The sequence below is a fragment of the Lasioglossum baleicum genome, chromosome 7, assembly GCF_051020765.1.
Source record: "Lasioglossum baleicum chromosome 7, iyLasBale1, whole genome shotgun sequence".
Lineage (NCBI taxonomy): Eukaryota > Metazoa > Arthropoda > Insecta > Hymenoptera > Halictidae > Lasioglossum > Lasioglossum baleicum.
In genome coordinates, this window is record NC_134935.1 from 131,079 (window position 1) to 152,908 (window position 21,830).

The window sequence follows — 21,830 nt, forward strand, 5'->3', positions numbered from 1 at the left end:
ATTTCATTAATATGAATTGAATTGACACAGGTACTACGAAATGAGTGTAAAATTAAAAAAGCATAAACGACAATATAAATCAAACTTGTTAAAACAAAAGGTTAATATTATATCTACGTATACTCGTGATATTATGACCGCACTATGGTACGATGAGGTATGTACGAACAGCGATAATTAAACTCCCTAAATGATTTGATGAATACATGTAAAATCTTGTGAGTTTCAGGCATTTACAAAACAAAAAGATAAACACTTTTTAAGCTCTGTTTCACAGAAAGTATTAGATGATCTGGAATATTGTGACTTAAATTATCAATTAAGTATTAGCAATCATTGTGCCATTTTACCTTATAAACACGTATTGAGTAAAGCTGGACTTGGAATTAGCACAAAAGAGGTGAGAATTCCTTTTTAATGAACGCGTATATGATTAATATAGTTCTCAAAAAAATGTATTAAATTTTCTAATGTTTATGGTTAATCTTCAAACTTCTTTTTCAGGATTTCAAAAGTATATCATTACATTATTATTCAACTATATATGAATTCATTAATACATTCGAAAATTGATGGAAAGATATAAATCTGGTAAGTGTAATGGGGCAATTATATAGCGATGAGTTATAATGCGTGATCATTTACAATTCGACATTAAATGATCTGCAATATTATATTTTTGTAAACTGATACCACTTTGAACACTTTTTATAACCTTATCAATAAAAACATATTACTGGTACATGTTATAATTCTCTTATTGTTAGTACCAAATGCAACTGCCATGAATAAAGTTTATATTTGCGAACATGAAATATACAATAAGTAAAGTGATCAAAGTTCGTACCCTACCTTGTATAGTAATTAAGTAATATAATATATTTTAATTTATAATGTTTATGATGAATAAAATCTATATACATGAGATTTAAATATTCAGATTAATTGTTACATTTTATTCTTTTTTTTCGATTTACATACAAATTTCCATTTACAATTCATTTAACAGTCTTTAATACATATTTACCTAACAAAAAGTTATATATAAATTATTATTATGAGTACCTTTGACTCGTACCTTACAAACTATGTAGCTTTTTTTACAAGTTTTTCCGTTTATGTTTATGTTTAATGTGATACATTGAGTTTAATTCATTGGACACATTGCAATAGATTGACTATGATCAATTGCTTTTTTCAGTTTTCTATATATTTCTTAAAAGTAATGATTCGAGAGTATACATACATTTTATTGTAAGATTGTTTCATGATAGCGAGTGTGAACATCTCCTGGTTTTCAAATTTCTAGTGCTACATCAAAAGAGGCCAAATATGAATGCAATGTTTTTAAATGCTAAGCACATCGTACAGCTACTTTAATTTGCCATTACGTAACATATACAATATTTATTATATTCTATTACTATTGTTAATATGCGTGGAGAATAAAATGAATTAGTAATAAATAAAGTGTTTGTTTGTTTAAAAAGTTAAATAAGAACTGGAAAGTGTAATTTTACTGAATATTTCTCGAAATTCTTCAAATAAAGTTCCATTATGTCAAGAGTTCAATGATTCAATTATTCTATATACGCATAGAAAAAACGAATAAGGAGATTAGAGATCTCGATTTCACGTGTACCTGAAATACACGTGTACACGTGTAGTTCGGACGTTCGTGTTGAAATTCATGTATTGTTTACTACACGGGTACACGTGCACTTAGATACGCGTGTAGGTAGTAGGTACACGTGTGTTTCGATACACGGATACACGTATATTTTAACCAGATAGCACACGACGTCTATTAGACGTCGTTTTTACGTCTGCACGTCTTACGTAAAAAAAGACGCCCCTTCGGAAGCGTCGTTTTATGGCAGAAATGAGACGTCTAAAAGGCGTCTTCCTTCAGACGTAAAAACGACATTTCCAAAAAGACGTCGTTTTATGGCAGAAACGAGACGTCTAAAAGGCGTCTTCCTTCAGCCGTAAAAACGCCATCTCCAAAAGGCGACTTTTAGACGTTTAAAAGGCATCTTTTTGGAACATAAGACGTACAAACGTAAAAACGACGTCTAAAAGACGTCGTGTGCTATCTGGGTAAAATATACGTGTATCCATGTATCGAAATACACGCGCATTCGTGTAACGAAATACACGTGTATCCGCGTATCTAATCTTAACGTGTATTAAACATTACACGAACTCAAACACGTACATATATATTCGTTATACACGTGACACGTAAATTTTGAATACACGTTCAAACTCGTGATCTGTAAAGAAGATTATGTTGAGTTACTAAACTAAAGAAACATAATTTCTTAGAAATACCGACATAAACAAAATATGTTATAATAATGCATTCTCCTTAAGATTGAAAAAAGTTGTCGAGTGTAAACTTACAACATCGGATCAATAAAAATGAACAATTTCTCTTTTTTGTTTAGTAAAACAGAGCATACAAATATCTGAATGATACAGATTATCCGAATCTATAGCGGCCCCTACACAGTCAATCAGGAATGACAGTCTGATTGAACAGTCAGACTGTCAATTCTGACTGTGATCCTGACTTCAATCATAATAAATTCATGTAAATTTGCTCCGTGAGATGACGGTAACAAATTCTGATGATTATAAAAATTATTTTCGAATGGACGAAAACCTATTGAAGACTGTTAAATAATTTCTCCTCCACTTCCTGTGATTGAAACTCGGATTTCGGATTTCCAAATGTCTGGAAATCCGTCAGTCCATTTCATCAATCCGCCTTTACGATCAATCCGAATGTCAATCTTCGACGTGACTGTCATTCCGATTGACCGTGTAGGGTCCGCTTATAAAATTTTCTTTCACATATTGTATTACTTAAAGATTTTTACAGATATAAGAATACACTTATACTATTTACATACATAAAAATGCGTCTATCGATAAAGTACACTATGAAATTGTATTTTACTGCTCATCCGTTATTCATTTATTAATATTATGACTGTAAACTGTAAAGTACATGATAGAATTGAAAGAGAATGTTCACCTCTCTGCTAAAATTACCAACAAATGTATTTTGTCTACCATTCTTCTGAAGAAATCTAGGTACATACTTTCTTTTACTGTACAAGCACTGTCTAGAAACGCATCTAAAATTTTATCAATCTTGAGCAATGTATTCATGTTACCTATACTATTTGAAATCGTAACATGGTTTTGTAAACTGTCTTTGGTGTATAGATATTTTCAGACTAGAGTAATAGTGTTACAAGGCCTGGAATGTGAAATTGAAATTCTATTTAGAGAAGCACATAAACACCTTCGTTTCTCTGTTATTCTCGGTAATTTTCGAAATTCGATCAAAACAAATAGTATACTCGACAGAAAATTAAAACTATTGATTCTAGGCAATTTCAAAGATACACAAAGGAATTTTGAAAGTTTTTGGTGAAGTTCTGTGGAGACGTTTGCTGCATTGCTTAATGCTTACGTTGTATCCATGAGGTATAGATATTATAAGGATTAGCGTTAATTATAAGGACAGTGGATAAATTATGACATGTTGTTAAGAAAAATCCATTTGATAGACAGAAGATGTTACATTAAGAAACTAATATAGAATGGTACTATTTTATTGTCATGAATTTGAAAAATCATTGAAATCAATGAGTTTAATTAAACTATTGAAGAAATGTACAAAATAGATAGCATTAGTCATAGTATGATTGGCAGTTATACATACAATCATAATAAACAGTGGCATTGTTAAAACTTATTCTAAATTACGTATAATACTACTAAGATCACCGCAGTTCCACATTGACACTAAGTTCAATTTGAATAGAATTTCATCTGTGTAATTTCTTCCTAGACCTTTCATTTATAACATTTACAGGTAAATAAGACGTGGTTCGCATAAGCATATTTAAAGACAATAATAATAACAATAATAATAATAATAATAATAATAATAATAATAGTTGAGGAATTTCCATTTTTCAAGTTATTCTCATTATTGCATTTAAAAGAATAACTAATAACACTGGCAATTATGATGATAGAAAAACCTGTAAAGAAATTATACATGTATGTGTACCTGAAAGCTATCAAAGAAGGCAGATTTTAGTTCAAGGTGTCTATATATGAAAATAATATGATTCCTAATCGTGATAACAGTATTCTTTATTCCATATAAAAAGTAAATATTCCTGTACTTCATGCATACAATCGTACAGCGACACTAATTGTAAGTAATTCATTCATTGAATTAACAGCTATCACGATGTTCGTGTTTCGTGACACGGCAACGTAATCAAGAAACATTTTTCACAGTCTGTGAAATGAACAATTAGTGCGTTATTATTAGATAGGATTTCTATGATATTGTCTACATAAAACTAGTTGATTCACAAAAACAGTTTTTTGTAATTCAGGCCTAGGCGACGCTGGCTCGCGGAACAGATGTTGCTGCTGTTGCTGCTACTCCTCGGCACTCGGGAGGGAGGGAGGGAGAGAAGCAGCCACGTCTGTTCCGCGAGCCAGCGTAGCCCAGGCCTGCTCTAATTTATTCTCCCACTAGAATCTGAAATTCTGCAATTAGTTCAATAAAATACTACGATAACCCATTTATTTCAAAAGTGTCACTTTAAACATTTAATTTATGCTTTCTTAATTAAGTGTAGGCAAGAAACATGAATAGTAGGTGTGTGCTTTCGTTGAGGCAAGTCTGCGGTCAAATGAGCGTTTAGTAAACGGCCCGGTGTTTACTACAAATCGAAATGATGATTGGACATCTTAACCCATAGCACTCCAGCCTAGTGATTCATATATGTAGTACACCAACAACTCCAGCACTATATTAGTAAGCTACTAATAGTCGTGTCGCCGTATCAGCGAGAGTGGTTTTAAAGCTCATATTTCAAATATCGCATTATCAGCGAAAGCGGAGTGCAGACGATTAATATGTACAGAGTTATTTATCGCTGCTTTAATCACAGACTTGCCCCAACTTTAACTTCGAGTACCCGAGAGTATTGCAAACTTTCGGGACCTTGACTCGACCAGACCCGACTGCCATTCGGGTACCCGAACCCGAAATTTCGGGGAATTCGCACACCCCTAATGAATAGTCTTTCTCATCGATGAATAATTTAAAAGACATAATTTCTATTCGAAAATTGTACATTTGACATTTGCTTAAAGAAAATATATAAGTATCAAATACAGAAAATTAATGAAAAACAAATCGTCACATTGCTACACCATAAATTATAAACATAAATCATATCTAATATAATTAATTGGAATAATCTTTTCTTTAATATACCTGAAATTGATAATATTTTGTTCTAAAGTGTATGGAACATCACTGCTTAAGCATACCAAGTATGTAGCTATAATTATACATGTTGTATATAATTTCGAACTATTTCCAAAAAGTCATAGAAAACCAAACTTGATCGAACACAACTGAATAAACTTTAAGCGATTAGACAATCATTCTCGCATTATTTCAATTCCCAATACCAACGTGATTTTCATTTCTATATTAAATTTGCTATATTTTAGACTTAATGTCACGTGTTTTTTCAAACTGAAATCTTTTCAATTTTTCCATTGTATAGGTATATTATAGGCAGTGACTATAGCTTCTTTATAAAAAAGGTTGTGTAGTATAATATATAAATAATAAGTTACGGAAACTTATGAAAAAATTCAATTAAGCTCAGTGTACGAATATTATCTTGTATGGCACGAGGTACAGATTAATCTTTATTGTATTATATTGAAAAGTATTGCCAATACGTCTTCATACACACACACGCGCGCACGCACACGCTCATATACATACTTTTAATTTAATACGGAAAGGAATCATAAATGATGTTTACGTGAGTAGCAAGTATAACGTACGCGTTTTGTTTATCAATTTTTAAGAAATATACAACTGACTGCGTACCAGTTAGGATGTTTGAATCGTTTCATTCTTACGTAAATCCATACTATTGTCCTTAAATAATTAAAAAATGATTCTCTCTTAGCTTATACCAATTTCGCTTCACATATACCCGCAATTTATATCATTAAACACAACTTAAGAATAATTCTATGTCAGTCAAGCTTCTCGTATTTAAAAGATATTAAATTTGAATCATTGAATACTTCAATAAAGTCAATAAGAACGGAAAAGGAATACATACGTAGCATAATAGTGTTTCGCGATCTATAATGTAAAATGATGTCGAAGATGATACGATTCAAATGCACTTATCGTCATGAGGATACTGCAAGTGACAAATAAATAAGAGCTTACATGTAAATGATTAACATAGGAAACGATAGCTAATATATCACTTTATTCTATTTTATTCTCGAAACTTCTGTTGCGATTCTCAAAACATAAGTAGAATGAAAAATGGTTTTAACTAAAACTTGTATAGCAAAACTGCGGATCTTTATGCAAAATAAAAAGCGTTTGCAAATAAGAATTTCATTCTTCTTTTAATGATCTTGTTAAGGTGAAACTACCACTGTTTTTGTCGTAAATTCATCAAATCCGCAGTCTACTTATAACTCGTTTCAAGAAGTTTTTCTTTCATCAAGAGAAACGAGAGATTGAACAGATAAAAATATTTCTATAATGAGACCAAACTCTTAGGACACTGTATTCAGGCCAGCGTAATTTCCAGATGATTACTAGTTCAATTTAATATCAATTTGATGTATCTTGGTATCGTGTCTTGTGAAAACAATAAAAAGATCAAGCGTTAAATTATTCGCATTGTTTCCAATATAACGTAACTTAAAGTAATGACCGTGAAATATTCTCACATCCACTGAAACGTGTCGTTGTAGTAGAAAAGTTAATAATTATAATGAACAAAATTTTCAGCTTCTTAGATGCCACTTTGATCACTTTGCCTCAAATTTTGAACATCCATCTTTGGCACAGTATTGTTAATTAAGCAAAAATAGATTACATCTACGAGTAGAAAGAAGTAACACAAAAGACAGCAAGAATGTACACGCTTTTGATTGCCGCCACAATACTTGGGTATATAATCGTATAATCGTATCGATTATATACGATGAAAAACTTTAGCAGCGTGCACTCTTTTCTTTCACCTAAATTATAAAGGAGTATGCTTAGAAACAAGTCCGTTGTAGAACTGTTTTGAATCGCTTAAACGTACCAAGTTTTGTCACAGAAAAAAGATTAGGAAAAGAAAACATTTGAAACAAATCATTCGAAAATTGTTTGCTAAACAAAACGATTATGTGTATAACGATTGTATATAACATTTCATATTTATATGTACATAGATGCATATATATGCATAGATAAATGTATCTGTGTACATATAGATACTGTACTCGAGAAAGTATATTACGACGGTATTGTTTCGACAATGGTATTCAGTTCGATTCGATACTAACGTAACCATAATTAAATCACGCGTGCGTTGATATTTGTTTCTGGCACTCACACATTGTCTTTTCACTAAGAGAAAACGAATGCTTCACTTCACTCTTTACGATCTTCAACACTTTTGTACACAGAGAAGTGCGTATCTATTTTTCAAAGAACAAGATATAACAGTTCCACGATTAACAAAAGAGCAGCGAAAGGAAACAGATCAGTCCCAACTGGCATCGCTCTCAGCCTCTTCGCCTTCGTCTTCTTCATCCGAAAATATCGTGTCATATACATAATCTGGGTCGTGTAGGAACTCGTCATGATTTCTTTTGTTTAGACCAGCTCTACGCTTCTTTGTTGCCACTGCGAGTTCATCTTCTGCTGTCCTTTCCTTACGAAATTCGTAGACTAGTGGATAGATGTATTCGATCGCTGCTTGAACAGCAGCAACGTTAGGCGCTGTAATATCCATTAATACGTAATATATCCGTAGTAGAAGGGGATTTAAGGAAGAGCAAATTTCAAATTGAAAGCGAATCGAATATATTGAAATTTAGGAAGGGACAAAGGAAAGGAAAGAACGATAGACGGAGAAGAGGAGATGAAAATCACGGAGGGGGAGATAGAAACGCAATTAAGAAAGCTGAAAAAGAAAAAGGCTGCAGGGGGGATAATATAGAAAGCGAAGTGTGGATGTACAGTGGGGGGAATACGAGGGCAAAACTAGTAGAATTAATTAGAAAGGTATGGGAAGGGAAGGGTTCCCAGAAGACTGGAGGAAAGCCTGCATTATGACAATATACAAAAAAGGAGACCAAGAAAAACCATCGAATTACAGAGGTATAAGCCTTCTGTGCACGGCATATAAAGTATACGCAGCAGTACCGAATAAGAGGCTAAAGGAAGAAGTGGAACATGGAAAAATTCTGCCTGAATCACAGGCAGGCTTCAGGAAGAAGCATATGTATCGCAGTATATAGTTGAAAGGGAAGCACGGAAGAAGAAAGGAAAAATGTTCGCCTTCTTCGTGGACCCGAAGGCAGCCTTTGACTCGGTGAAGAGAAATAAGTTATGGGAGCAAATGAACAAATGTGGGATCAGGAGAGGACTAATAGAGAGAGTGAAAGAAATCTACTAACGAAAAGTCTGGTAAAAGTACAGGATGGAGAGACCAGAGAGTTCTGGATAGGGGAGCTAAGACAGGGTTGTCTCTTAAGCCCGACTCTGTTCACGATTTTTATAGCGGACATTGAAGAAAGTTTTAAAAAGAACAGAACAGGAGGAATAAAAGTAGGCGGATGATGTGCTACTGGTAGCTAAAGAAACAGTGGAATTAGCAGAGATGATGAGAAATTTGGAAGCATACCTCAATGAAAAGCAGCTAGAATTTGGCAAAGGAACAGAAAGGAGACGGAAGTTTAAGTGGAAATGGAAGGGGATGAATATAGGCAGTCAACGAATTTACATATTTAGGAGTAACATATTTAATCGTACAGAGAGATGGGGGGTTAACGAAACATGTTAGGGAAAGGGCGAGAAAGGCAAACGTGGTGCTTAACCAGACGTGGGGCATAGGAGAAAAGAAGTTTAAAGATAATTTCAAACCAAGAATGTACTTGTTTGACTGATTACTTTTAGGAGTGTTAATGTGTGGAGTGGAGATTTAGGGTTACGAAGAAAGAAAAGAGGTAGAGAGGGTACAAACTAGGTACATGAAGTGGGTTCTAGGGTTAAGCATGGAAACGCTAGAATACATAGTATTAGAAGAGGCGAAAAGAGACAAAATCAGGATAACAAGTGGAGTAAGAGCGTCGACATTCGAAGAAGGGGTGAGGAAAGGGAGCGAGAGAAAATTGGTAAAAGAATGTCTGAAAGGGAAAGAAAACAGGGGGTGGAAAACTACAATCGCAAAAGTGAGGGAAGAATACCTGATGAGTAGACTGTGGATTTTATGCATTTATGACGAAATTAGAAGATTATGGACGAATTAAGAAGATTTATGGACATCGGTGTATTAATTTCAACTTGATTGATCGAAGAAGAATACAATTTTTATTCGGCTCCTGTGTCCCGCAGTGAATGCAAACATTTTGTTATTTTGCATAAAGATCCACAGTCTACCGATGAGGAATGGACTAAGTCAATTAGGAGTACAACAAAGGAGGGGAAGAGGAGCTGAGGAGACGGGACAGGGAAGTGCAACAGCAAGTGCAATACATGAAGATACAGAGTGCAATGTTAAACCAAAGATATAGATACTTGAGAACATTAGAGCTACCAGAATACCTGAGAACGAGAAGAGAGGGGAAGGATGGGAGCCAACGACTACTAGCACAAGCAAGAGGGGGGTCACCAGAAATGTGGAATAGATATTGGGAGAAAGAGGAAAGTCGGAAATGTGAATTATGCGGGGATAGCTTTGGAAATAATGGTAAGGGAATGTGGAGAACTTGAAAGGGGTCCGTGCATAGAGCGACAGAAGCGACAGAATGGCTGAGGAAGCTAGGGGAAAAAAGAAAAGAAAAAAGTAGAGAGAAAGATAGCGCAGAGCAAAGCGATGAGTGGGTCCGGGGATGTACGGAAGGATGATAGAGTTAAGGTAGAATTGTAAACAAAGTCCCTTTTTATGGGCGGAAGGATAAAAATTAAGTATTTCTATCTATTGAAATTGAATTGAATTTGGAATAAAGAATAATACAAACCAGTTACGGTAACACTGCCTGTAGAAAATATTTTCAGGGTAGCTTTTGGTTCTTTTAATTTGTATGTGACACCAGGATGCAATTCTGGTTCGTAACTGTACAGAATAAAGATTGTTAATAAATACTTGTAAAGAAAGTACAGTACTATGAGCAACTATGAACGATAATCATTTCTTTTCGGATGTCGCTGTATAAATGAACCTCACTTACTCTGCATTTTCCTTGTGGTACAATGAAAACGATGTTATCTTGATTGCAAATGGCATACAACATGTACCTAACACATTAACCACCCTGTAATTATTAAATCGCACTTTGAATCCAAGTTTCTGTAACGAACGAGCAAATCTTCTTGCCGCTATCTTCGCTTGAACTTCACTGGTTGCGCCAGTGCATGTTACTTTACCAGAAGACCATATAGAAGCGGTAGTATAAGGTCTTCTTAATTTCATTGTTATCATCTATAACAGTGCATACATATGCAAAGAATATAACTACTACTGAATATCACAGAAATAAACAGAAATAAACAGAAATTAAATGTAAATTCTTTCATCACATTTGATAAATAATATCGTTTTTAGATTTTAGTTAACCTACGATTCGAAACGTTCAACTAAAAATCAACATTACTATGTACTCGACGTAATAATTATATTTAAACTATTTAAACGATTGTACAGCATCGAAAAGAGTTTTATGATTTAATAATGAAAACAAACTCAATGGCAACCGATTTTATTCATTTAAAAAAAATCACAATTTAACTTATTATTAATTATAAAAAATGAAGAATGTTATGTTAACAGTTACTTTGAACCTTGTTTAGGATTTCTAATGAAACATTGTCAATTGATCTGGTTACTAGTGTTACATATTATTTTTCATAAAAAAATCTTGAATCTTGAAATGTAGACTAACGATAAGAATACATTGAACTTATAGTACTGCTAAAATCCATGTATGGTAATATACAATTGTATAATTGACACAGTCACATTACTAAACATATTACATAAATTCTTTGTTACAAGGAAGTAAGATTACTTTGGAACATACCCCATTTTCCCTTCTATACTCCACATTAGATCCGTTAAGCGCAATTTCTCGTAAATTTAAATGACACCTAACACTGAAGCTGCAGACTACATTATTAATAACGATATCCAGTTCGCGAGGCTCTTGTTCAGGAGTATCCATGTAAGGTTGGATTTGCCCATCAAACAGTCTTTCATCTTTCTCTTCTTTACGTATGCCTGTATTATCTAAATTATTTACACCTTCTACATGATTTATCGTGTTCGTTAGAGGTTTCATGCCATTCTTTTGAATAGCAGTTGCCATAATATATACCTGAAAACATAAAAGTGTTGCTTCTATCATTTTTATAATATTACAAAAGTACATTCTATACAACTTATTATATTTCTTAGACACGAAATTATATATTATTTCTCTTATTTTTCATAATATAAATTTAACCTTTTTCAAGAAGCACTTGTTCATTCTTATACGCATATTTCTTTTTATTTCAATGAAATAAATGAAATTTTCAATTTCATTTAAGCAACACTTCTTTATCAAAACTAAGTACTATTATTAATTATGAATCATTTCATATATTCGATATAAATAAATCTATTATTACTACTCCTACATAATAGACATAAATAAATAATATTCATTGCCCTTGATAATTAATTAATCTAAATAATAAATAATAATCAAATTTAAAAGTTTTTTTAAACTGTTAACAGCAGTTGTTGTAATATTGGAAATACATAGATAAACGATAAATTTGAACAACTATGTAGAAAACGATGTTTGAAGAAATATTATCAATGAAAAGTAATACATAACGAGTAAATAGAAACTACAACTTTTTGTTTCGCCGAATAACAAAAAAATTCACGAAAATTCTTTTAATTACGATCGATATTATTAGTTTAAAGAAATAATGAGCTTTCGTGCTAAATCAAAAAACTAATATATACTAAACTAGTTTTGAAGCTAATGCATCGTGGAAATAAGAAAACATATTCCAAGTAATTATGATTTATAAACACACCCTCCTATACAATGGAAATGACGAGGAAACATTTGTTGTACAAATTACAATAAATCCGGAACGTTCTCTGTAATACGAGGTAAGATGACAGTAGTAAAAGAGATGAAAAGCACGATTGCTGTATCGTTCAGTATTAAATGCCAGAGATATTAAATGAAAAGGTTAAGATTTGAAGGAATGCCGGTAAAAAGAAGGGAAGGTGTACTCACGTGTGACTATGATGTGTGCTTCAGTTATGTTTTAATTAATGATAACTTCTTTGTTGACAAGTATTAGGAGAACACAAAGTTAGCTCAATAACCAGTGCCATTGTTTTCGGCCATCTTCACTAGACTGGCTACTAATCCGAGTCACGGACGTGACAATGATACATAAATGGGAATACTCATTGATGAAACGCGAATGCGAATCATTTCACTTCTCATTTACAATTTCATTCAACCATATACATATTTCACATATATACTTTTTCCTATAAAAGATTAAATAAAAATATTGTTGATAATTTTATGTGAATTTATATATATATACATGAACATGTATGTTGTATAAAATACGCATCTATATAAATTATATTTTGTAATGATATAAATTTTCCTGACTGTTTACGATTGTTCTGATGGAAGTAACAATATAAATATTTTAACCGTTTTGTTAGCACCGCAAAACTCCTCTATAGAGAAAAAGATTTATTTTCATTATACTGCACAGAGAGGATATGAGAGTGCTCACGCCCGGGTTTTCGTTGCCACCGGTTTAGTGCTGCCCCCTATAAAAACCTTAGCCTGGATCAGCTCCAATCAGCTCCTATGCGTACAGTCAGAGAGTATATGAGAGTGCTCACGCCCGGGTTTTGGCCGTGCCCATATAGTGCTGCCCCCTAGTCTAGTACTTAGCCTGGATCAGCTCCTACATCATCTTTAGCATGGACAAGATCCTACATCATCTTTAGCATGGACAAGATCCTACATCATCTTTAGCCTAGAACAGATCCTACATCATCTTTAGCCTGGATCAGATCCTACATCATCTTTAGCCTGGATCAGATCCTACATCATCTTTAGCCTAGAACAGATCCTACATCATCTTTAGCCTGGATCAGATCCTACATCATCTTTAGACTGGATCAGATCGTACATCATCATTGGCCAGGATTAGGACATACAGTTTATATTGTTTTATATCAAATATGTAACTAATATACAAATCTCTAATAATATAAATTATATTCATAGAAGTATTTTAATTTTTCCCGAGCCTTTGTTGCAAACTCTAGTTTTAAAAAATAGAAAAGCCGGAAGATTTCGAAGAAACACAGATTTTATATCGAACCCAGACAACCAACTGCTCCGTTCTGCAGCTGTACTGCGCCGCAGCTATGTCGCGTTTTGGATCCCTGCTGCCGCGCCACTGCACGGAGAACGGGGCTCGATTTTGCCTCGCCGTAAGAGGGCAACACGGTCGCGCCAGGTCGCATTAATGTAGGACGTGCTATGTGGTAGATGTCGCTAAAGTAAATGTCTATTATACAAATGTGTAGCAGCAGCAGTCTTTCTTTTTACTGACAAAATTAATATTTTTATTTAAATTACATACTACATACTATCAGGTCGTTCGGAAAGTAATTTCGTTTATCGTGTAGGGATGGCAATGCTTCCGTTTGTCATTACTAGACTGCGAATCTTTCTGCAAAGTAGAAATTGACTACATCGATTGCAAGAAATAGAAATCAAATTGAATGTTATTTCTTCAGCAAAGGAGAAAACGAAATGACTTTCCGAACGAGCTAATACATTAACATATTACAATAGGAGAGCTGCATAAAGTCTAAATAAAATCAATCTCATCATTTTCATACAAAGAAACATTTACCAGTTACTTTTAAGGTTCGGTAGGTGTAGAGGGTTGAAACGTCTTCGTGCAAAAAAAATGTGTCGTAGAAGGGAAAAGAAACTTAATTTATAATTTCCGGCTCGAGCGCGTTTCCAGCTACCCGAGTGCATCGGGCTGCCCGGGAGTGTCTCGATCTCGTCGGGCGGGTTCGGAAAGAATCGGACAAGTTCGGGCGAGCGAGTTTTCGCGCTACTCGAGATTCAATTCTGCGTTCGCACGAACTTGTCCGCTTCTGTCTGACGTCTGAACGCGCTCGACGAAGGCGAGCCACTCTCGGGCCACCGGGCCACCTGATGGTGTGTCACGGATAGACTGCGGATCTTTCTGCAAAATAAAAATTTACTATATCGATTGCAAGAAATAGAAATCAAATTGAATTGAATTGTTTCTTCAGCAAAGGAGAAAACGAAATGACTTTCCGAACGAGCCAATACATTATAACATATTACAAGGAGAGCTGCATAAAGTCTAAATAAAATCAATCTCATCACTTTCATACAAAGAAACATTTACCAGTTACTTTTAAGGTTCGGTAGGTGTAGAGTGTTGAAATTTATAATTTTCGGCTCGAGCGCGTTTCAAGCTACCCGAGTGCATCGGGCTGCCAAGGGGTTTCGAGCTGCCCGGGAGTGTCTCGATCTCGTCGGGCGGGTTCGGAAAGAATCGGACAAGTTCGGGCGAGCGAGTTTTCGCGCTACTCGAGATTCAATTCTGCGTTCGCACCAGTTCGCACGAACTTGTCCGCTTCTGTCTGACGTCTGAACGCGCTCGACGAAGTCGAGCCACTCTCGGGCCACCAGGCCACCCGATGGTGTGTCACGGATAGTCTGCGGATCTTTCTGCAAAATAAAAATTTACTATATCGATTGCAAGAAATAGAAATCAAATTGAATTGAATTGTTTCTTCAGCAAAGGAGAAAACGAAATGACTTTCCGAACGAGCCAATACATTATAACATATTACAAGGAGAGCTGCATAAAGTCTAAATAAAATCAATCTCATCACTTTCATACAAAGAAACATTTACCAGTTACTTTTAAGGTTCGGTAGGTGTAGAGTGTTGAAATTTATCATTTTCGGCTCGAGCGCGTTTCAAGCTACCCGAGTGCATCGGGCTGCCAAGGGGTTTCGAGCTGCCCGGGAGTGTCTCGATCTCGTCGGGCGGGTTCGGAAAGAATCGGACAAGTTCGGGCGAGCGAGTTTTCGCGCTACTCGAGATTCAATTCTGCGTTCGCACGAACTTGTCCGCTTCTGTCTGACGTCTGAACGCGCTCGACGAAGTCGAGCCACTCTCGGGCCACCGGGCCACCTGATAGTGTGTCACGGATAGACTGCGTATCTGTATGCAAAATAAAAAATGTCAGCGTCGATTACAGGAAATAGAAACTAAATTGAATGTCATCTCTTCCCTTAATGATTTTAATAGAGGAGAAATCATATATTGACATCTTCAATTTAAAAAATTTTCCAACAACTATCAATTTCATCTACTCAAGTTTGCTATAAATGCATAAAGATCCGCAGTCTATTCGTGACATATCAAGCGGCCCGAGAGTGGCTCGACTTCGTCGAGTGATTTGAAAATTACAGTCAAAACGTGTTGGTCGAGGAAGTGTCGACTTCCAGCTCAAAAGTAATGACCTGTCATAAATCTCCCTGTAGAGAACAGCCCCGGGAACGGCACTGGAAGAAATCGAGTCTACCGGGTTGGGTCTGCCTGGGTCTGCCTAGCCCGACCCCAGCCGCGCGCCCGTAGTCTCAATGTGTTGACTTCGATGGCGCACGCTGCGTAGTATGTGTGACCGCTGTAATAAGTATTTCAATACAGCCGAAAATGCGTGTGAAACGAGTCCTGCCTCCTCCACTCTGATCCAATCGTCCGCGCATTCGCACCTAGACACGTCACCGTAATCCTGCCTGGGAACCTTCTTCTCAGGCTTACACCAAGTACAATGTCACCAGTTCGAATCCATGCGTGTTGGCGTCTTGCCGCCATCCCCTACAATTGCGTAGTATGTAGTGGGCGGTAACGGTATCGTATCCTAACCCACTGCTGTTCCGCTATCGCTCGTACTTACGAGGCAGTGTATTGGATCACTTGTTGGACATAGACAAATCTAAAATGTTTTTTCACTACGTGAATGAAATATGTAATTTCAGGACCGACGCTGTCGATCCTTACGTCAGAAAATGTCTGTTCCAGGGTTGTTACCTTTCACTTAAAAAGGCATCGTTGGTCAAGACTGGTTGCTAATATTATTCTCGAGGTGTAAATGGGGTTAGGTTAGGTTAGGTTGCGGGGAAAGTCCGTGGGCGGGGAAAGTCCGTGGACATTAGACAGCGGAGGGTAGTATGTAAATAGTTTAGGGGTCTTCGGCTAGAAATTGTTAAGTTAGGCTAAGAGCGTGCGATAGAGCAGAGTGAAAAGTGTTTTAGCCCAGTAAGCGTGCGAATTAGTTTAAGTGCGGGTTTGGATATTGTGTTGAAGTTAGGCTAGAATATAGCACTGTATTGTAGTACGAAACGAGATGTGAAATAAAAGTTGGAAATCTCTATTAAAAAAAAAAAAAAGGTTAGGTTAGGTTACAGCTGAACCATTACAGCTGAAAAGTACCGCCACCAAATTGACGAAATGCACAAGAAACTTCAAGGTTTGTGTCCAGCACTGGTCAGCAGAAATGGTTCTATCCTTCTCCACGACAACGCCCGGCCGACCCTTCAAAAGTTGAACGAATTAGGCTACGAAACTATCTCATCCACCATACTCACCAGATCTCTCGCCCACCGATTACCACTTTTTTAAGCATCTCGACAACTTCTTGCGTGAGAAATGCTTCAAATCCCAGAGAGATGCTGAAACGGCATTCAACGAGTTTGTCACCTCCAGGCTCCAGAATTTTATTCGACCGGAATAATAAGATTCTCCAACCTAATACATTGAAACCGTATATTTTTGTTTACAACTGTTTACAACGTGCACCAAAATACTGGCATCAATTCCATCTGGCGGACTGTTTGAGAATTACTCTTGCAAGTAGTGACATCTTTATTTCGTGTTACAGTACTAAATTCGTGCTAACAGTTCTCCTATTAGAGTGGCGATACCCTGGTTCCAGCTGGACTGCAGAAAGCTGCATTCCGCGTGGACTGGTTCCAGGTGGAGTCTACCTGTAATCGTTTTCGTCACTCCCCGTGGAGTCCGTTGTGCTATCGGGGCAGCTTCGGCCGGCCGGCTGCCTTCAATTTGCCTTCTGCTATTGCCCTCCGCTATTAGACGGCAAAAATAGCTACTAATACCAGAGAGTATATGAGAGTGCTCACGCCCGGGTTTTGGCCGTGCCGCTTTTGTCTCCACATCATGTTTAGCCTGGAACAGCTCCTACATCATCTTTAGCATGGAACAGAACCTACATCATCTTTAGCAAGAAACAGAACCCACTTTACTGTTAGCACATCTGACGACATCTGTGTCGCTCGAATATTTCTCTTACGCCCTCTAGGATATATTCTGACTGGAGTGAGGAACAGGAGGCCACCACAGAAGACACTGTATCGTGTTAGCAACGCGCCCGCGCGCTACACTCACCAACGTACCTTTACTATATCCGTGTGCGCTGCTTGTGCGCTTATGCCAGCCACAATCTATTTTTAGCACTTGCCATGTTGCCATGTTCTATTGCTTTATGGCGGAAGCGAAACTGAAATTCGGCTGTCGAGCCGTCGAGCGTATGAATCGCAATCTGGAGCTAGCATTCGAGTCCCCGTGCAGCGGGGATTTTTTTTTAATTTTTATTTTTCATTACTTTTTTAATTACATTTTTTAACCTTCCAAAAAATTAAAAATGTAAAAAGTATGTTCAAAATATGTATTCATTTTAAATAGAAACGTTTTGTTACTGTCATAATTGCATTAATAAAAATTGGTATATGATCGAGAACAGGTTGATGGTATTTATTTGGACTGATTGGAGAATACGAAAATGCAGGAAGTATTTTTTAGTTTATGAATCAATTTGTAGATTTATTAGTTGTCAAACAAATAATAAAATAAATTGTATAATATATATAAATTGATTTTATACTAGCATACACAAGTTTATTTATTAAAAAATACAATCATAACTATAATTATAATAGAATTTCATAAAATGTATATTGAGGTTATTGCAAACTCATCTTTTTTCGCAATGATGCTCTAATTTCATTGCTTCTCTCGAATGTCCATTTCCTTCCGAGACAGTGGCGTTTTTAGGTGTAAATAAAAAATGTTGATATAATTATATCAATTTTAAAATATATCATAATTAAACTACAATTATTCTAATAACGTGGAATGTAGTACATATTAAGTTTTAGTTACCCGGATTTTCTTCTTCGACGTTAAGCACTCTTTACTGCTTCTCGTAATTTACGTATATGCAACATTAAGGTGGACCTTATTTTTCGACCATGAAATTTTTTTGGTCCCGTAAACCAGAATTGTGACAAATGTTGAGAAAATGGTCTGGAAAAATTTTGGGGCCGTTTGGATCATGGGAAAATGAGTTTTTAATGGAAAATGAGAATTTTTTAAATCATGACATAAATAGACGTTATGATATATCGTTGAATTTGTCTTTTTTCTCTTTAAGAATCCATATATAGCATAAACAGTTGTTGATAGAAAAACATCCGTGACCTTGAAAACTTTAAATAATGACTTTGAAAAATTTTTTTTCTTTGATACTATATCCACCTCCTTATATACTACAACTTTTGTTTGAAGAGTTTTTTCATATATGTATACATAACTGACAGAGATATTATATATAAATAAATTCATTAATACGCTCCAATCTACAGAAGAACAAGAAAGCGAGCTAATAAAAACGTGGTAAAAAATAGTTCTAATATCGGAAAAAGAAGTTGTTATGAGTAATAAGTAGTCTGACTGAAACATGGACTGAAGGTGGTCAATGATACCGCTGAACGGGGCGTTAAACTAATGGAGGATCATAATAAAATTTTATCTAGAAACAAAGAGGAGAAATAATATATGTATACTATACAAACTGTGATGGAATGTCGAAAGCAGTATCCTGACGCCACAAAGCAGAATTTGTCAAAGGATTTGTAGATATTTTTTAATATAGCGAGAAACACCTGATCAATCCCTACATGATTAATTGCATTTTTAAGAGGCATTGAAGACTGCTTGTTAACTGGGATATTATTAAATTTTTCATTTTCCTCAGAGTCAGTAAGTTCTTTATTTTTTTCAAAGTCATTAAGTTTTCCATTTTTCTTGGAGTTATTAAATTTTTCATTTTCCTCAGTGCCGTCAAGTTTTTTCATAGAGTCATTGAAGTTTCCATTTTTCTTGGAGTTGTTAAATTTTTCATTTTCCTCAGCGTCATTAAGTTCTTTATTTTTCTCGGAGTCATTAAGTTTATCATTTTTCTTGGAGTCATTGAAAAGTCCCTCTTTGTCGTTTACGCGCTGTCGTAAAAAAAGTTCTGGTATGTTGCTAGTCTACAAATATGATCAATGCTACTTTTCAGTTTCTCAAATAAATCTGCATTTGTCGAATTTTTGCGTGTTTTTCAGTTTGTGTAATTAACATTTTGAACCAAAAAATCGGGAAAAAATCTCAATTATCAATTTCAATTAAATGCAATTATATGATTAAATTAATGCAAGTAAATGGGAAAAATTGACCGAAAATTGAATGGCGCAACGGCTGTTTAAATAATTCGGAGGACTACCTCGTCCGGCTAGACCCTTCATTCCAAATTGTAATATTCCAATATTTCAGTATCATTTTTAATATTGTTCAAGTACTATTTAAAACTATTGATGAGTTTTAACAACAAAATATTTTAAATGGAAAACTAAATTTTGACAAATAAGATACGATTATAGCAAGCTTGCTATAAATGTCGAAAACTCGAGTCTGGCTAGAGACATTCAATTTTCAGGAAACACTATTCTATGATGACGAACGGAGAAAAGGGAAGTGAAGCTCGAGGGTTTCGGTCGCCGTGGAGTGGAGTGAAACATTGTAACATGATACGGGTCGGGTCGGGTATATCGGTGTAAAATAACAGAATATTTTTTAAGAATTATTATTTTATATTAAAACGTTTGTAGCTCATTGCAACGTCGACCGATTTTGACGAAATTTTCAGAATATGTTTAATTGACACAGATTTACAAAACGTATTTTTTAAATTTTCAATGTCGGCCCATATAAAGATGTTGTAAAATGCAATTTTTTGTAAGTAAGTAAATACGTATTTATTTATTTATTTCAGCCTCGTGGCCCAGAAATTGGACATGGATTATAATTCTCGAAGCCATTCATCCCTCTATTTATCCATTCATCCGTTCCTCCACCCATCCATCCATATCCCATGCCACATCAAATACCTTATTGTCTATGTGATCTATCCCAATGTCTCCCCGCTAATCCTGCCTCTCTCTTGATTATCCCTTGTGATTAATTCTTTCCTTTTTTTCTCTATACTCCTAACCCATTCTACAATTTCTCCCACTCTTTTCTCCTGTACTATCTTTTCTATACCTATGTTAATTCTTTCTACCCCTTCACAGTCGTCTGCCAGGTGTTTTAGTTTCCCCAAGTGTCTCTCATTTTTTCTACAATTCCGATCAGTTACTATTTTTGAAAAAATTATTTTCACATCCTGTACTAAACTAATTGTTCTAGCTTCCCAAAAAGTTCAAATCGTATAGTATAATATTAAAAAAGTTATCATTTTTAGAGCGTCCGAAAATTTTTGCGAGTCACAGTATGTACATATATCGCGCACAGAACACAATTCTTCTTTCTATTAAATCGCATTTCTTAGGTCAAACAATTGCGTTTTGTAATGTATAATAACATGTAATAACGTTAAAAATTACTTAATATACACCCGCGGTAAAATCAATAAGTATAACTTTCCTCCTCACAGCAGAACCGTCGAAAAAATTTTTACAATGATGTCCAATGATGTGATAACAATAAATTATTATTGAAATAACAATTCAAATAATTACTATAGAAACAAATTATAAAAATTTATTTATTTAAACAATTGTTTTAAATTATTGAAATGGTATTTCAAACAATAAATATAGAAACAAATTATAAAAATTTATTTATTTATAAATTGTTTAAATAATAAATATTAGGTCGAACACAATATAGAATACAGAATGACAGAGAACCGAAATCCTGAACCGAAATACATAATATCGGTTCTCCAAAATCGTAACCGTAACCGATATAAGCCAGAACTGCCAGCCAGTACCGATATTCTCGTAACAGTTATAAGTGTTATAACATAACATCATTTCGGTTCTTAATAACTATTTCAATCAGAACCGAAAAATAACAGTTTAAACAGTTATTTTCATAACCGTTCCAATCCCTGTCTGTAGCGTAGATTTACCACTATTTTAATATACTATACGATTTGAACTTTTTTTGGAAACTAGAGCAATTAGTTTACTGCAGGATGTGAAAAGAAGTTTTTTAAAAAATTGCAATTGATCAGAATTGTAGAAAAAATACTAAAAGTTGCGTTTTACAACTTTTTAATGTGGGTCTATGTACAGTGTACAGGGTGATTCACGCAATTGTTACAAGTCATAACTCCGTTATTATTGCATTTACAAAAAAATGCCAAAGGAGGAAGATAAATGGTTCGAAGAGAACTACATCTGTAGGCCTTTCGATTTTTTTTAGATGCAGCAGTGCATGTGCAATTA

The 21,830-nt window shown here is 35.0% G+C and overlaps 2 protein-coding genes and 1 long non-coding RNA gene across 5 annotated transcripts in view; 1 reads left to right on the forward strand and 2 right to left on the reverse strand.

The window, feature by feature from the left end:
• Nucleotides 1–3,015, forward strand: part of LOC143210221 (centromere protein I) — a 21,039-nt gene extending 18,024 nt beyond the window's left edge. The window contains exons 13-15 of the mRNA XM_076426872.1: nucleotides 31–157; nucleotides 230–400; nucleotides 505–3,015. Of these exons, the coding sequence (XP_076282987.1) occupies nucleotides 31–157; nucleotides 230–400; nucleotides 505–573 (367 nt within the window). The 3' untranslated portion in view covers nucleotides 574–3,015. The remainder of the gene's footprint in view (nucleotides 1–30; nucleotides 158–229; nucleotides 401–504) is intronic.
• On the reverse strand, nucleotides 29–12,954 carry Trf2 (TATA box binding protein-related factor 2). Its single transcript, XM_076426874.1, has 6 exons — nucleotides 12,832–12,954; nucleotides 12,394–12,656; nucleotides 11,176–11,469; nucleotides 10,327–10,577; nucleotides 10,117–10,211; nucleotides 29–7,873 (listed from the first exon to the last, which is right to left on the reverse strand). The coding sequence occupies exons 3-6, from the start codon at nucleotides 11,458–11,460 to the stop codon at nucleotides 7,635–7,637; spliced, it is 870 nt and encodes a 289-aa protein (XP_076282989.1). The 5' UTR covers nucleotides 11,461–11,469; nucleotides 12,394–12,656; nucleotides 12,832–12,954; the 3' UTR covers nucleotides 29–7,634.
• Nucleotides 12,955–14,839: 1,885 nt separating this feature from the next.
• LOC143210225 (uncharacterized) lies at nucleotides 14,840–17,182 on the reverse strand. 3 transcript variants are annotated; one of them, XR_013009212.1, is made up of 4 exons: nucleotides 16,291–17,182; nucleotides 16,157–16,195; nucleotides 15,972–16,077; nucleotides 14,840–15,883 (listed from the first exon to the last, which is right to left on the reverse strand). It is a non-coding gene; the product is annotated as an uncharacterized LOC143210225 (long non-coding RNA). The 3 variants fall into 3 exon arrangements; XR_013009210.1 differs by having other exon boundaries at nucleotides 15,972–16,195; XR_013009211.1 differs by having other exon boundaries at nucleotides 16,157–17,182.
• Between the last annotated feature and the right edge of the window lie 4,648 nt (nucleotides 17,183–21,830).

Excerpts from the sequence above, each read along its gene's own strand:
- Trf2 (XM_076426874.1), bottom strand. The coding sequence starts at position 11,460 with ATGGCAACTGCTATTCAAAAGAATGGCATGAAACCTCTAACGAACACG. Across the intron at positions 10,578-11,175 it reads AGTATAGAAGGGAAAATGGG|ATGATAACAATGAAATTAAG; the intron begins GTATGTTCCAAA and ends GCACTGTTATAG. Across the intron at positions 7,874-10,116 it reads AGGCAGTGTTACCGTAACTG|CGCCTAACGTTGCTGCTGTT; the intron begins GTTTGTATTATT and ends TGGATATTACAG.